The sequence below is a fragment of the Kogia breviceps genome, chromosome 4, assembly GCF_026419965.1.
Source record: "Kogia breviceps isolate mKogBre1 chromosome 4, mKogBre1 haplotype 1, whole genome shotgun sequence".
Taxonomy (NCBI): Eukaryota; Metazoa; Chordata; class Mammalia; order Artiodactyla; family Physeteridae; genus Kogia; species Kogia breviceps.
In genome coordinates this window covers 56368802-56382938 of record NC_081313.1, presented here as the reverse complement: position 1 = coordinate 56382938, position 14137 = coordinate 56368802, and the positions used below count along the sequence as shown (strand labels likewise).

Genomic DNA, 14137 nt, shown 5'->3' with positions numbered 1-14137 from the left:
TCAGGAGACAATATCATTTATTAAAATGATAAAACATCCTAATGTCCCCACACACCACTAAAATGTCCCAGGAAATTCAGTACTGAATGAACTGACACAGAAAAGCATTAGAGTAGAAAACATACACTCAGCTATGATGATCATAAAAGGTTGCTTTTCTGAGGCTGAGGAAGAATCTGGAAAATACCCAGCAGTAGCCCTCTTTATGTGTGCACATGTGTGTTGGGTGAAGGTAGGGTGATGGGGGAAGGGGGCTGCGACCTCAGGCAGGTGAATTACAGGATCTGCTCTAACCCCAAAGTTAATAGCAGTTGCAGCAGCAACAAGCCATGGATCATTATCACAATAGTCATAGTTACTGTGCCTGTAGTTTAAGGCTGATTGAAGTGTCTGAAAATATTTAATGAGGAGACTTTGTTCTTGTGTCAAAACAAAAGGCACTCCACATATCCTTCAAGGTTAGGCTAAAATTTCATCTCCTTTATAAAACCCATTCAGACCAATCCAGCTTCTAATACCTCAGCAACCACAGATGATAACTAAAAGTGGAATATCACCCTCCATGGAAATCATTGAAGGAAAAAGCCATCCATTTCTTCCTTCAGTTCTCTCCGTCTGGCCTATAGGACCATGAGACCCATCCAGGCTTGGACTAGTGCAGTGGCCTAATAGACCTTCCAACCTCTATCTCCCCTCCACCTACATGTCTTGTGCTTGACTACCCATGGCTTTTGCTGTCTTCAGATCTTCTGCTGGCGATGTACCTCACCCCTTCACTCACTCAACAGAGACTTACTAAGGAACTATCGTGTGTCAAGCCTGGTGCTAGGCAGGGATTATAACCAAAAGGCAGGCAGAGCCTTCAGAGTTGCTGCAGTCTAATGAAAGACTGTTCGGCTCAGCAAGTCCAGCAGCAGCATTGCTCCAAATAATCAGAACTGTCCCATGAACCAAATGAGATATATTTTTTCTAGAATGACCCATGACTGGAAATACCTAATGTAGAAGCTCTAGATACAAATTTTTTTTTTTCTTAGCCAGTATGGAGAACTGGATAAACTAAGCTAATAAAGAGAACTCTACCAGAACTCTCACACATGGGCAAAACTGAGCCACAGGCTGATATATCTTTATAAATTGTCTCGGTTGAGAATAAAGAGAAAGCAAGTATCCATACTTTCCCCTAAATTAGACCTACTCTCTCAGCTTTTCCCCTCTTGGGTCACCTTTTCCAAATGAATGTGGTGAGGGGTGCTCTGGATACTGAGTGTGGGGTACCAGTATGCTGAGTTCATTTTCGCTAGTAAGGAAGTAAAAAGCGAAAACGTACGTAAAACCCACAAGTAGGAATCATTTAAAAATACAGAACCAGCCGTTTATTATCCATGCATAGATTATCTGTGACAAATCTGTAATCCTAGGATGGCTTCCTCTTACTGCCCCGCATTCTTTTAGGCTAATCTCCCAAGGTCACAGTTGTTAGTTGTACCCATTCTTCCAAGGCCAGCTCAGCTCTCACCTCCATAGCCACCTGAAGAAAACACCGTCTTCATTAATAAAAGTTCAACCCAGAGCCTCCACAATGGCCCTGAAAACATCTCTCGGTGAGAAAGGAAGACCGGTGTCAGCTTCAGAGGATGCCGTTGCCCACATCCTCTCTCTGGGCACCTCTTGCTTCATATCACTACCCTCATGACATGGGCTTCTGAGGGTGGGAAGGGAAAAGGGAAGGAGAATGTTCCTCCCTTAATGCTCTGGTCCCAGCACAGACACAGAATCCTTCTTTGCATTCCTCACAGCACAGTCAAGGAAAGGCTGGAGTTTCCAAACCCTGCTCTGCTGAAGCTTGGGGACAAGGAAAGCACCCCAGAACAACTGCTTCTGTCTTACACCATCTGCATCTGCACATATCGCCTTTGAAAAGGCAGTTCTGTTCTTCCCAAAGGAGCTGGAGAACCACTGCTGTAGTCCATCATGTATTTGCAATTTGATGGAAATAGAAAATTTTAAAAAGTGAATAAAATATGTTTGCTTTTTGTATACCTAGGATGATATTTCTAGTACTTCAGATCTCTACCCAGAGAAAAGACACACTCCTTCCTTTAACTCTGAAATCCATCCCCAAAGTTAGCAAATTTAAAAATTAGAAAAGCATTGCCTGATATAGTCTGACAGAAGAGTTATATTGGGGGGACACAGTATGATGTGGTGATTGATGGTGTGGCCTCTGGTGTCCGAGGACCTGAGTTTATTATCCCAGCTCCAGCTGTGCGCCTTGGCCAGTCTTAACTCTTAATCCCTCAGTTTGTCCATCTGTAAAATAGGGATGAGAACAGCACCCATCTCATAGGACTGATGTGGGTTAAATGAGATATTCCATGGCAGACTTGGGACAGTGCCTTCCATATTGTAAACGCTCCATAAATATGAAACAAGTCATCGTATACTTATTCACGTGAAGCATACTTTGAGCAATTGCTTTCAGAGCAGCTTTTCTCCTTTCCAAAAGGTTGCATTCAAAAGAAACTTTAATAGCTTTGCAATTTTTACCTTGAGTTTAAAAATCCCAATACAACAGGAATAAAATCTCATGAATCCATCCCTACCTGTTCTACCTCTGAGCCTGGGCTCAATCCAGCCCCTCCTTGACTTCCATGGAGACAGTTTCTTTGGAAGCAACTTAAAAATGCCAAAATCCAAACAAAGTAGCAACACATCCATCCCGACACAGGCCTGAGTGTGGTCACCTGGGCAGGGTCCCCGCCTTTAGGTAACCTGTGTTCTCTTCATCACTGTCTTCACAGCTGTGTGGGAAGGAATTCAACCGGATGCACAACCTAATGGGCCACATGCACCTGCACTCTGACAGCAAACCCTTCAAGTGCCTCTACTGCCCCAGCAAGTTCACCTTGAAGGGGAACCTGACACGCCACATGAAAGTGAAGCATGGGGTCATGGAGCGGGGCCTCCATTCTCAAGGTAATCACCCTTCCAGGCCAGTGAGGAATAAGTGGGAGCTGAACTTGTCTTTAGGGAGCTTTACTTTGGGGGGTTATTCTTACCGTCATAAAAGGGAGCGTAATTTTCAAGACCACAGCAGAGTAGCAGGAGCAGGTTGGCAGTGTTACTATAACAAACGTAAGCTGCTATCTGAAGGTAGTAAGTAAAAGTGAATTTTAGGGAGTAGATTAGAGTATCATAATGATGCCAGTCGGTACCACTATTAGTTCTTTGTTCCAGACCCTGCAGCAGGTGCTTGGTCTCTGTGAATCTTTATAGTAACTCCAGGCTGGAGGAACTTCTGTTATGAGGCTTTGAAATATTAACTTGCTCAACTGAAAAGTAGCAGAGCGAGAATTTGGACACAGACCTTTCTGACTCTAAAGCCGTATTGTATCCTCTTTATCGCACTGCTGTTAGGGGGCAGGTCTGCAAGTTCTGCTGTCAGCAGAAGTGTGTCTGTAGCAGGCTAGGTCTCGTCTATCTGTTCACAACCAGAAACTCGCAAGGACAGTTTTCCTGCTTGGTAGGGCTGATTGGCCCATAGGCAGAGCAGTGAGTCTCCCTAGCTGAGTCCTAACTGAACTGATGAAAGTTTCTGCCTCCTTCATCTTCTCGGTCCCTTCCTTAGCAGTGAAGAGTTTATGTTCCACATGTACTGGGTTCAGTAGGTTGTCCTTCAGTAAATGGACAGTAAATGCTCTCTGTCCAGTGCAGTGTGCTATATGCCGTGGCAGATACGAGGGGAACGAGACCATCTTCATTCGCCCTCTGGGAGGTCTGTGTGTGGGGAGAGAAGACACACGTATATGTAACTTACAATATCATGTTAACTGGCTGACATGTTCTGATTCATATATGATCCAAGCACAGGGTGATGCACTTAGATTTTATTGCTCGTCCCCAATATTCCACAAAGTAGACTGTGTTATTCTCAATTTATGTAAATGGAGACCAAGGCCAAGAGGTGTTACATAAACTGCTCAAGGTCAAACAGCAAGTCTGAAGGCAGAACTGAGATTCTAACTCAAGAATTTCTGGCTCAAGCCAGTGCTTACTGTACTGGGTAAACGTATGGGGTGGTTTGTTCATGTTTGCTGCTTCTCCCGCCCCTTTACAAAAGAGATGGTCAGCTAGGCACCCATATTCATGAATAGGATGCACGTGTGCACACTCAGCATGAAACAAAATGATGGTAGCTTTCAGATTTCTCGAACACCTACTGAGTTTATGGTGACTCCTGGTTGAGAGGAAACTGTCATCATCATAAAACAAGGCCTGGAGTTTGTACAAAAGCCCTGAAAAAATTCTGGTTAAAAAACAAAAGCACTGGGGCTTCCCTGGTGGCGCAGTGGTTGAGAGTCCGCCTGCCGATGCAGGAGACACGGGTTCGTGCCCTGGTCCGGGAAGATCCCACATGCCGCGGAGCAACTAAGCCCGTGAGCCATGGCCGCTAGGCCTGCGCGTCCGGAGCCTGTGCTCCGCAACGGGAGAGGCCACAACAGTGAGAGGCCCGCATACCGCAAAAAAAAAAAAAAAAAAAAAAAGCACTTTATTTCCCTGAGAATGTTCTTTTTCTGAATCATTCTTTGCATCTCTAGTTGCCTGAGCTACTTCCCAAGCTACGCCTGGATTTTTCCAGAATAGGTGAAGTATGCTCAGTCACCAGGGCTAGAGACATAGAAGGTGATGAGGAGACAGTCCTCCATCTGAATGCCTGACTTGGTCACCAGGACTTACCCCATATGGATACTCATATCCTAACAGGCGCCTAAAGACTATCATCCTTCTGGAAAAATCAAGAGCATCACCATATATCAGAGAGTTGCTTTGAAAGTTTTTAACAGACTTTCAACAATTTTAATGTTTTCAACTACAAAAGGTGTTAGCATTTCTTCACTCTAGGTTTTGAAATGGCTCAAAAATCAGCCCCTGACAAGATTAAAGCTACAGACAGCTTCATCGCCTGACCACACCATAAAGCAGGCAGCACTGGACCTCGGCTTCCTTTGTGCATCGCCACCCCAGAAGCCTGCTTCCCCCTGTGCAGCAGGGTCTGGCCGCACCCCAGCCCCCTCCTCCTATCCCTCTCTTCAGTCCTCCCCGCCTGGTCCTCAGGGCCTGGCTGCTGGCTTACCACGGGCAGACACCTCCAGGATCAAATCAGGTGGAGCCCTACCACATGCCTGTTGCCTGCTGAAAAGTCCATCCCTACAAGGGCCTTCAAACCGAAACTAAAAATGAGACCCTCCTACATCACTGTGTCCAACAGCAAGGACCCTTGTGGTGGGACACAAGGGCTTTTGAGCTCCTCAGAGGACCTTCCTGCGCCCTCCCTACTCTGTCTACACTTAGGGGGCCCAGTTATGGGGTGGCCCCCTTGGTCCCAAATGGAATATCTGGGGTTTTTTTCAAGTTGAAAATATCTTTATTATTGTTTTATTTTTTTTTTCTTACGGTAAAATATGGGCTCACTGTTAAAGTAAAAAGAAATATATTCGAAGTGAAAAGGAAAATGTAAAAATCACCTCATAGTTAATCATTTTTGAGATTTTGGCTTATGTCCTTCCAGATATTTTTTGATATATAAAAGAGAATCTACACTATTAATATATATGCTAAATAATACATATGATAAATATATATTTCTTTTACTTAAAGTATATAGAGAATACCTTTTATGATCAGTAATAGGTCTCTATATCTTCTACGCATAGAAGTACCTTCTACACACATAATACCTTCATTGTATGGAGGTACTATTATTTATTTAAACAAGCCTCTATCGTTAAATTGATAATTGTTTTCACAGTCTCGATATTAAAAGCGTGGTGATGAGCATCCTTACATATACATTTTGTGCATCTGCCAGACTATTTTCATAGTTTACATTCTCAGTAGTGTAACTGCTAAGTCAAAGGTGTGCTTATTTTTAAAGCTTTCCTTGCGTGTTGCCAAATTCCCCTGAAAGGAGTCATAGCGATGTAGACTCCCATCTGTGACAAGGCCCATCTCTCTACAGCCTTCCTGGGGATTTATCTATTTTTCAAATGCAAAAGCAAGCTACACTAACCGGCCCTGGGTTCCACCCAGCGACCTGAACGTTTCCTGGGGCCTGAACGTGCCTTTGCTCTGGCAGGTTTTGGAAGGGGGAGAATTGCCCTGGCGCAGACGGCGGGGGGCCTGAGGAGCCTGGAGCAGGAGGAGCCCTTCGACCTGTCCCAGAAGCGCCGGGCCAAGGGACCGGCCTTCCAGTCGGACGGGGAGAGCGCCAGGGGCAGCTCCTGCCACGAGGAGGAGGAGGACGACAACTGCTACGAGGCGGAGCGGGACAGCCCGGGCCTCGGCCCCCGCAGCCCGCCGCTCTGCGCGCCCCAGGACCTGTCCGCCAAGCCCGAGCCGGGCCCCAGGGCGGGGGCGGAGGCGCAGGCGGAGGAGGACGCGCCGCAAGCGGACCTCCAGCCGAAGAGCCGGGACGGCCCCGGGCCCGAGGGCGGCCAGGAGAGAGAGTTTGCCCGCAGAGACGAGTGTCTCGGCCTCCGGGCCCTGCAGAGCGCTCGGCGGGGCCCCTCCTTTTCTGATTACTTGTACTTCAAGCACAGAGATGAGAGTTTAAAAGAATTACTGGAGAGGAAAATGGAAAAACAAGCAGTGCTTTTAGGGATCTAAGTGGACGGTTTAAAAATTACACTTGGAAAATGGGCACCACTAGGCTGTGCGAGTACAGCTTTCCGCCTGAGCTCTCATTTGCTGGAGACCGGAGAAGGGCGCGGATCTTTACAAATGGCTCAGACCAAATGAGCAGGGACGTCCTCAGTCATGTAAATGCTGCTCAGGTCGTTCATTGGGCCCTTGATTTTTAACACACATGCAAGGTCTTCTTCCATGTTATTTCATGGATCTCCAGTGTAATAAACTGTACATATTCTTCTAGACATCTAACTGTAAGCTGATGCTGAGGTGCTTTTAGAAATTATATTTTCCATTGACTAATACTGTAAATTTCTTTCTAGTTGCAAAAATATGGTGCTTGACATGTTACCTTATTAATGACTCTTTAGTTGAATGTGTAAAAGGTATCATATTTTTCCAGATAGATGAAAATATTAGTAGTTGTATATATTTTAAAATTTGCTTTATTAAATAATCAAAAAAAGCCAGAAATTACACAGGAGGGTGAGTTATTGAAGAGGACATTCTCAAGTAGCTGCTGCAGATATAAGGTAACATTTCAAGAGAATAAGAATAATTTTGACTAGGAAAAACCAGCAATACTTAGATTCCTGCCTGGGTCTGCCTCGTTTGGCTTCTGCTACCTTCACCAGATGTGGCATTTGGAGCATATTTTCAGATAGCCCGACAGTGCTCAGTGTCTGCAGGCTAACCCCGTGTCCTGAGCAGAGCTCCCTCCTGGAGACCTTGCTTTAGGCTTCATGCCCCATAAAACAGCTGCAGGAAGAGTTGTCACCCCATGAGCAGTGGATTTCTCATCAGTGCTGGAGCTGGGTGCGGGGGAGGAATTCTCCCTGAAATTTAAGCTCTAACTTATTTAGAGTATTAGAATAACCATCAGCTAATCACTACTAAAGGAGTTTGTGAGCTGTATTCTCAATGCTACCTGAACATTAGAATCATCTCAGGGAGCCTTTTAAAAAATACCAATGCTGGGGCCTGACCCCCTGAGTCCTGATTTAATTGGTTTAGAGTGGAGCTCTAGCATTGGTTATTTTCCAAGTTGCCCCAGATGACTCTTATATGCAGCCACCGTTGAGAAAGATTGACTAGGCTAGAATAGTGGCTCCCAAGAACCCCTCCCAGGGACTCCATAAATATTTCAGCTTCTGGCTTTAGACTCATTAAGATAGAAAGCAGGAGACCTTGAAATCATACTACTGACTTAGGCCTTCTTACCTGTTCTGTAAGAGCCTCACGAGAGGAAACACACACACACACACACACACACACACACACACACAGTATAAACACACACTTTTTGTACTAGAAATGATGCCTGTGTTGCTTATGGTCACTTAATGTTTAAAAATACATATCCAGCCTATAGTGACTAATTATTTCTTCCTAGATGTGTGAATCATGAGTCCAGTGAGTGGTATAGTGACTGTAAAGGGTAGGTCGGGCCCCGCAGGTAGGCTTCCCTTAGGCACCGGCATCTGACAGATAAAGCAGTGCTGACAGGATGTCACATATGTGTGACTGACCATAAGCAGTGACTCTCTGGTACTGTGTCTGTGTTTATGTAAAAACTGTCCCTTGGTAGTTTCAACTCGTATTTGTAGAGCTAGGTACTGTTTATTATTTGCTTCTTCTCCTCCCAAAGTTACCAGTACATTTCTTTAGACGACCTGGCCCATCTCTGCCTGTGGGATGCTGGCTTTTTCTCCTGGCCAAGGTGCTTCCCCGTCAGCCTTATCCAGTTCTCATCAGTCACACGTGTGCTTTGTCAATCCCTCACATGCGTTCCTCCTGCTGCCTTGCTTAAGGCTCCTTCGTCCAGCCTCACCACCACTACAACGTGCCAAAGCTGCTTGGGCTGGCTACTGCCATCTTATGCGCCAAGGTCAGAGCACCTGCAAAGGGGCTGGTGAAGGGAAGAGTGTGGTTTTCTGCGGTTACCAGCACAACTCGGGGCCAAGAATCCATCCAGATCTTCATAGGGGCAATTTGCCTTCCATCCATTATTATTAATACAGCTCATCAGTGCCTCTGATGTCATCACGCAGAGGCTGGCAGAGTGTTCTGTGAGGCCTCCTCCTAGGGTCCTGTTACACATTCGTTCTTTCAGCAGCAAGGTGTTGAGGACCTGCTACAAAGGCTGCAGATTTCCAGTTTGTTCTGGGTGTGCCGAACTGGAATAGGAACTAGAAAATCTAGAATAGCGAGCTGTAGACTTTTCCACCCAAAACGAATCACGTGGGAGTGTTTGAGGAACAAGTTAATGTTGAGATGGAAAGAGTATGGTCTTGAATGCTGGTTTCCACATTGTGTGCTGAAAAGCAAGAGGTCCCTCTTAGGCCCTTCTAGAGCTGCCAGGGGAGGGAAAATACTCAACCCACATCCCCACTTCAAATTCCATCTGTTTTATGTGTTACTCTTCCAAGTAAAATTTCATTTGGAGGAAGAGAAGAGGGTCTAGGAAAAGTCATAAAAAATTGTTATGGAATGTATTCTAAAGTCTGTTTTTCATTCTTGACTCTGGATATGAGAGACTTAATTAGATATAACCCACTGGTTCATATGCACTGACCTTCTGAGAACCAAGGCTAAAACCTTGGTTTTGTATGTGACCAACATCCTGGTTGGCCTGGGACAACCCCAGGTAGTTACGAAGAGTGTCACCTTAACTCTCAAAAGTGTTCCAGTTTGGGAGATAAATTATATGGCCACCCTATGCATTAAGTGCAGAGCTAAGGGAAGGGTTGGCCAACCTTGCCTAGAGCTTATTAACCAGAATGCCAGTCTGAAAGAGAAGCCATGAGGCCATCCTCAACAGAATTAAGGGAGGAAACCATCCAAGGTCATCAGCAATCCCAGGACCAGGATAGCATGAAATCCATCACATTGTGACACTCTGAAAATAGGTCACTACCAAATGCTTTCCAGGTTTTTGGCCACTGTCTTTGAACCAACCAACTGACCCAGCCAACTGGCATATTTTTCTTTTATCCTTCTTATTCCGGCCTATGATTACCCCCTCTTGTTGCCTTTCAACTCATTCTCTCTTTTTAAAAATTTGACTCCCCACTGGCCATGAGACTGAGGCTGACTTTCCATGACCCCAGAAGGGTAACTGGTATATTTGTATATGAGTAGTTACATGAGACAGCCCAATGTGCATACTGTATTTATTGAGCCCTGAGGGCATTTAATAAAATATTAACATCGTGTTTTGAATTATGATCTTTGTCTGCTTTGCTGGAACAAAATGTAACAGAGCTAACATTTTAAATCCTTCACATATTTGGACAACATTACACCAAATGTTGATTTTGTACAGAATTCTGGCTTGCTATTTAAAAATAAAGCTCAAAGTGTGTAGCAACCCAAGTTGTGAATATTGCTTTCTGCTTCATTGAAAAAACAGTTTACCTGAAAATAGCATGTAACCTATATTATGTTAATTTAAGCAAATAAAGACGTGTTGAAAAAACTGAGTTAATTATTTGTGAATACCTGAAATTTTGCAAGGAAGCTGCCACTGTCAACGTCTTACTCCTGCCCTCAGATGATCTGCCAGAGCAGTTCCTACTGGTGGGCGTCTTGGCCCCAGGGAGACACGGGTGATGTTTCCCTCCCTCAAGGCTTCAAAAAGGATTAATAAACTTCAGCTCATCAGCAGGCAGGTGACATCTTCCTCATCCTCTTCTCTCCCTTTCAGAAAAATTAGTTCTGAAAGGGTGTCATGGAGAAGTGGGAGGTTAGAGGCAGGATTACCTTATTCTGCATCAAGTTCTTTGTACGATATATGTTCTCGTGGGCAAGAGCACAGATTCTGGTGCCAGGTTCCTGGATTCAAAGCCCAGCTCTCTCATTTCCAGTCTTTGGGACCTGAGACGAGTTTGTGAGCATCTCTCTGTGCCTCGGTCTCCTCATCTGTAAAATGGGGCCCAGAACAGCACCTTCTCACCAGATTGTTTTGTGGGTTAAATGAGTTAATATATGAAGACACTCCTGTGCCTGGCTCATAGTGTACGCCTTGTCAGACTTAGCCATTATTATTACCATCAGTGAGTTGGCCAGAAAACTGAACACTCAGCTCTCTCTTTTCAACGGGGCACTCACAAAGCTGTGTCAGCATGGGAAGCTGTCCATTTCTCAGGAAGCTTCCCTTTTAAACGTTATATGCTGTTATTTGCCAAGCACTGTGCCAGGTGACTTATACACTCGATCTCATGTAAGCCTCATGCAACCCTGAGAGGCAAAGGTTGTTACCTCCATTTTACTGATGAGGAAATGGAGGGTCAGGAGAGTGAAATGACTTGCTCCAAATTACTTAGTTAGCAAGTTTCTCCTTTGCCCTCCAAGCATATAGCCTGTAGCAGGTTGGGTTCTCTGGAAGTAGATGCTGAGACAGATTTGGGTGTAAGATGTTTATTAGGGATCAGTACCAGTGAAAAGAAGGGGGAGGAAAGAAGATTGAGCAAAGAGAATCCAGACTGTAATGCATGCCTGACCAAGCCTCACCCAACATGGTGGGCAGCTCCGGGGCCAGGTCTGCCCATCAGAGCTCTGCCACACTGGGCAGAGACGTCCAAGCCTTTGCGCACCCGCCTTGCTCAGTCACCAGATGTGAGCTGCCCAGGAAGAGGGTGACCTCAGGAAGGTGTGACCCTGCAGCAGGGACAGACCCTGAGGGGGTAAGGGAGCTGCTGGCTGGAGACGTCTGCTGACTACATCCCCCACAGCTCAGCACAAGGCCGTCTTTGAAGAGAGGCTGGGTCACTCATCTCTGCGTCTGCTGCAGCCCACCTCTTGCATCACTCCAATCCACTTCTTCACATACGGTCACAGAATGTCTTCTCCAGGATTCCAGTGGGCCTCTCTCCCTGAGGGAAAACTAAGAAAAGGGAGAGTAGTGGATAAACTTCAGCCCCATCGCTGCAATTACTCCAGGAGACACACTGATGTTCATTTTCTCCTTCCTCCGTTACCTGTCTAGATCCCTCTCTGCCAGCCTCAGTGGCTTTCCAGGTGGCTTAACCCAGACCCTCATCTCCAAAGGATCTGAGCCTTGGTCATCGTGTTGCCCTGGACCGGATGGTTTTGTCCTCCCCACCCCCTGTGCCCCTTAAGCCTTAACCCCTAGCGAGATGGTATTTGGAGGTAGGACTCATGGGAGATAATTAGGTTTAGATAAATTCATGAGGATCGGACCCCCATGATGGGATTAGTGCTAAGATCAGAGTCTTCTCTCTCTACAATGTAAGGACACGGCAAGAAGGTGGCTATCTGCAAACTAGGAGGAGGGTCCTCACCAGACACAGGAGCTGCTGGCACCTGATCTTGGACTTCCCAAACTCCAGAACTGTGAGAAATCAGCGTTTGTTGTGTAAGCCACTCAGTCTGTGCCCAGACAAAGACAGATGTCCTTCTCAGAATGGAGTTGCTGTACCTGTTCATTTACAGTCACAGGTGGGGAAGGAAATACCAAAAGAACCCTAAGTGGGTTCCACATGTATTCTTCCCTGACCCCTTGTGTAACAACAGCTTTACTCTCTCCTGATGATCAGGTCGTTTACCTCTGCCAAGATGGTGACTCCTTTCCTCACCTGCTGGTCCCTGGAAACAAGGAATAAAAAGTGCCCAGGCGACAGACATGGCTTATCATTCAGTGGTTCTCTTGCTGTGCCCCAGGTGGAAGTGTACCCTCTTTGAGGAGGAGACTTGCTAACCCTGCAGAGCTCACTGTTACAGGGACGAGAAATACTATGTCTCCCAGCATGTCACTATGAGTGAAGGGAAGTAGGGCCACTGCTGCTTCCACCCTTCATCCCTGGACCCATGCATTCTTCCTGTTGAGGACATAGGACTGTATAAAAGTCTTTGATTCAATGCATGCACTGGAGGATAACACCCCATCCTTGTGGAGTATTTCCTCCAAGAAGAGCTCGAGGGAGCTAGCCACTTCTGGGTGGTGTGGATGTGATATGACCAATAGATCCTGTGGTCATAGGCCCCTCTCTCACCTCATTTACTGTAATGTGAATTCTATGGTTTGATGTGATATTATATAGGATTCTGTGCCAATAGAACAAACACTCCATAATCCTACCCCTTGCATAGTAGTGCTGGCTGAGGTCCTACCAGCAGAAAGGGCAAACCTACATCTGAAGTACTATGCATCTATTCCTGAGGCAAAGAACTACTGGGTCTTCAAGTCAAAAGGGACTCGATATAGTCAACTTCTCACCAAGTGACTAATTGGTCTTCTTGAGCAATGGTGCCATATTGGAAGCTCAGCACCAGTCTTCATTGCTGGTATGTTGGATATTCAGCAATAGATCAGCCTTGGTAAATGCAATTCATGCTGTTGTGCTCATGTGTAGCCTCCATCTCTGCTACTGTGGCCTCTTCATTCGTATGCTCTTTGTTACAGCACTGGAGTGGCTGTTGACAGAGGGCTGAAGTCAACTGGCAAGGTCACTTGTCTGCCTCACTATTTAATGTTCATCCATGGTGGATGCTATCTGATGGGTGTTAGCATGTGATACAAAGATTTTCATACTTTGTGTTCACTCCCATATGTCTATCCACACACCTCTACTCTAGATAGACAATAATAGTGACTATCTACTTTAATTAGAGTGGTCAGGGAGTGACGTTTAATTTGAGAACTGAAGGATGAAAAGACCTAGCCATGGAGAAAACAAAGGGAAGAGCATTTCAGGCAGAGCAGACAGCATCTGCAAAGGTCTGTGATTTAAGGGGACATGGCCAAGGCAAGAAGGAGAGTGCGGAGAACACAGCAGGAGAGGGAGGGTGATGCAAGGTGAGGCTGACACGGAAAGCCATGGAGCATGGGGGTGAAATAATGAGATTTACATTTTCTAAAGCTCATTCTGACTATCGTGTGAAGGGTGGGTTGGAAGGAAGGCAGGATGATGCTGGGAGACCATTAAGAGGCAGTTTTATTTTGCCCATGTCAAAGAGCTTTATTCCTATGTTTTCATCTAGAAGTTTCATGGTTTCAGGTCTTACATTTAATTCTGTTTTTTTTTAACGTCTTTATTGGAGTATAATTGCTTTACAATGGTGTGTTGGTTTCTGCTTTATAACAAAGTGAATCAGCTATACATATACATGTATCCCCATACCCCCTCCCTCTTGCGTCTCCCTCCCTCCCACCCTCCCTATCCCACCCCTCTAGGTGGTCACAGAGCACCTAACTTATCTCCCTGTGCTATGCGGCTGCTTCCCACTAGCTATCTATTTTACATTTGGTAGTGTACATATGTCCCTGCCACTCTCTCACTTCGTCCCAGCTTCCCCTTCCCCCTCCCCATGTCCTCAAGTCCATTCTCTACGTCTGCATAAGAGGCAGTTTTAATAGTCTGTAGAAGATAATACTGGCCTGGATTTAAAAGGTAGCAAAGAGGAAGTTAGAAATGGATGGTTCCAA

The 14137-nt window shown here is 45.7% G+C and overlaps 1 protein-coding gene across 9 annotated transcripts in view; it reads left to right on the top strand.

The window, feature by feature from the left end:
• ZNF366 (zinc finger protein 366) overlaps positions 1-14137 on the top strand; it is a 404084-nt gene that overhangs the window by 341750 nt on the left and 48197 nt on the right. For 6 of the 9 annotated variants that reach the window (XM_067031121.1, XM_067031124.1, XM_067031120.1 and 3 more), the window contains 2 exons: positions 2805-2979; positions 6140-10156. In XM_067031121.1, coding sequence (XP_066887222.1) covers positions 2805-2979; positions 6140-6669 — 705 coding nt within the window. In that variant the 3' untranslated portion in view covers positions 6670-10156. The other 3 variants (XM_059061776.2, XM_067031126.1, XM_067031125.1) reach the window with 3 other exon arrangements.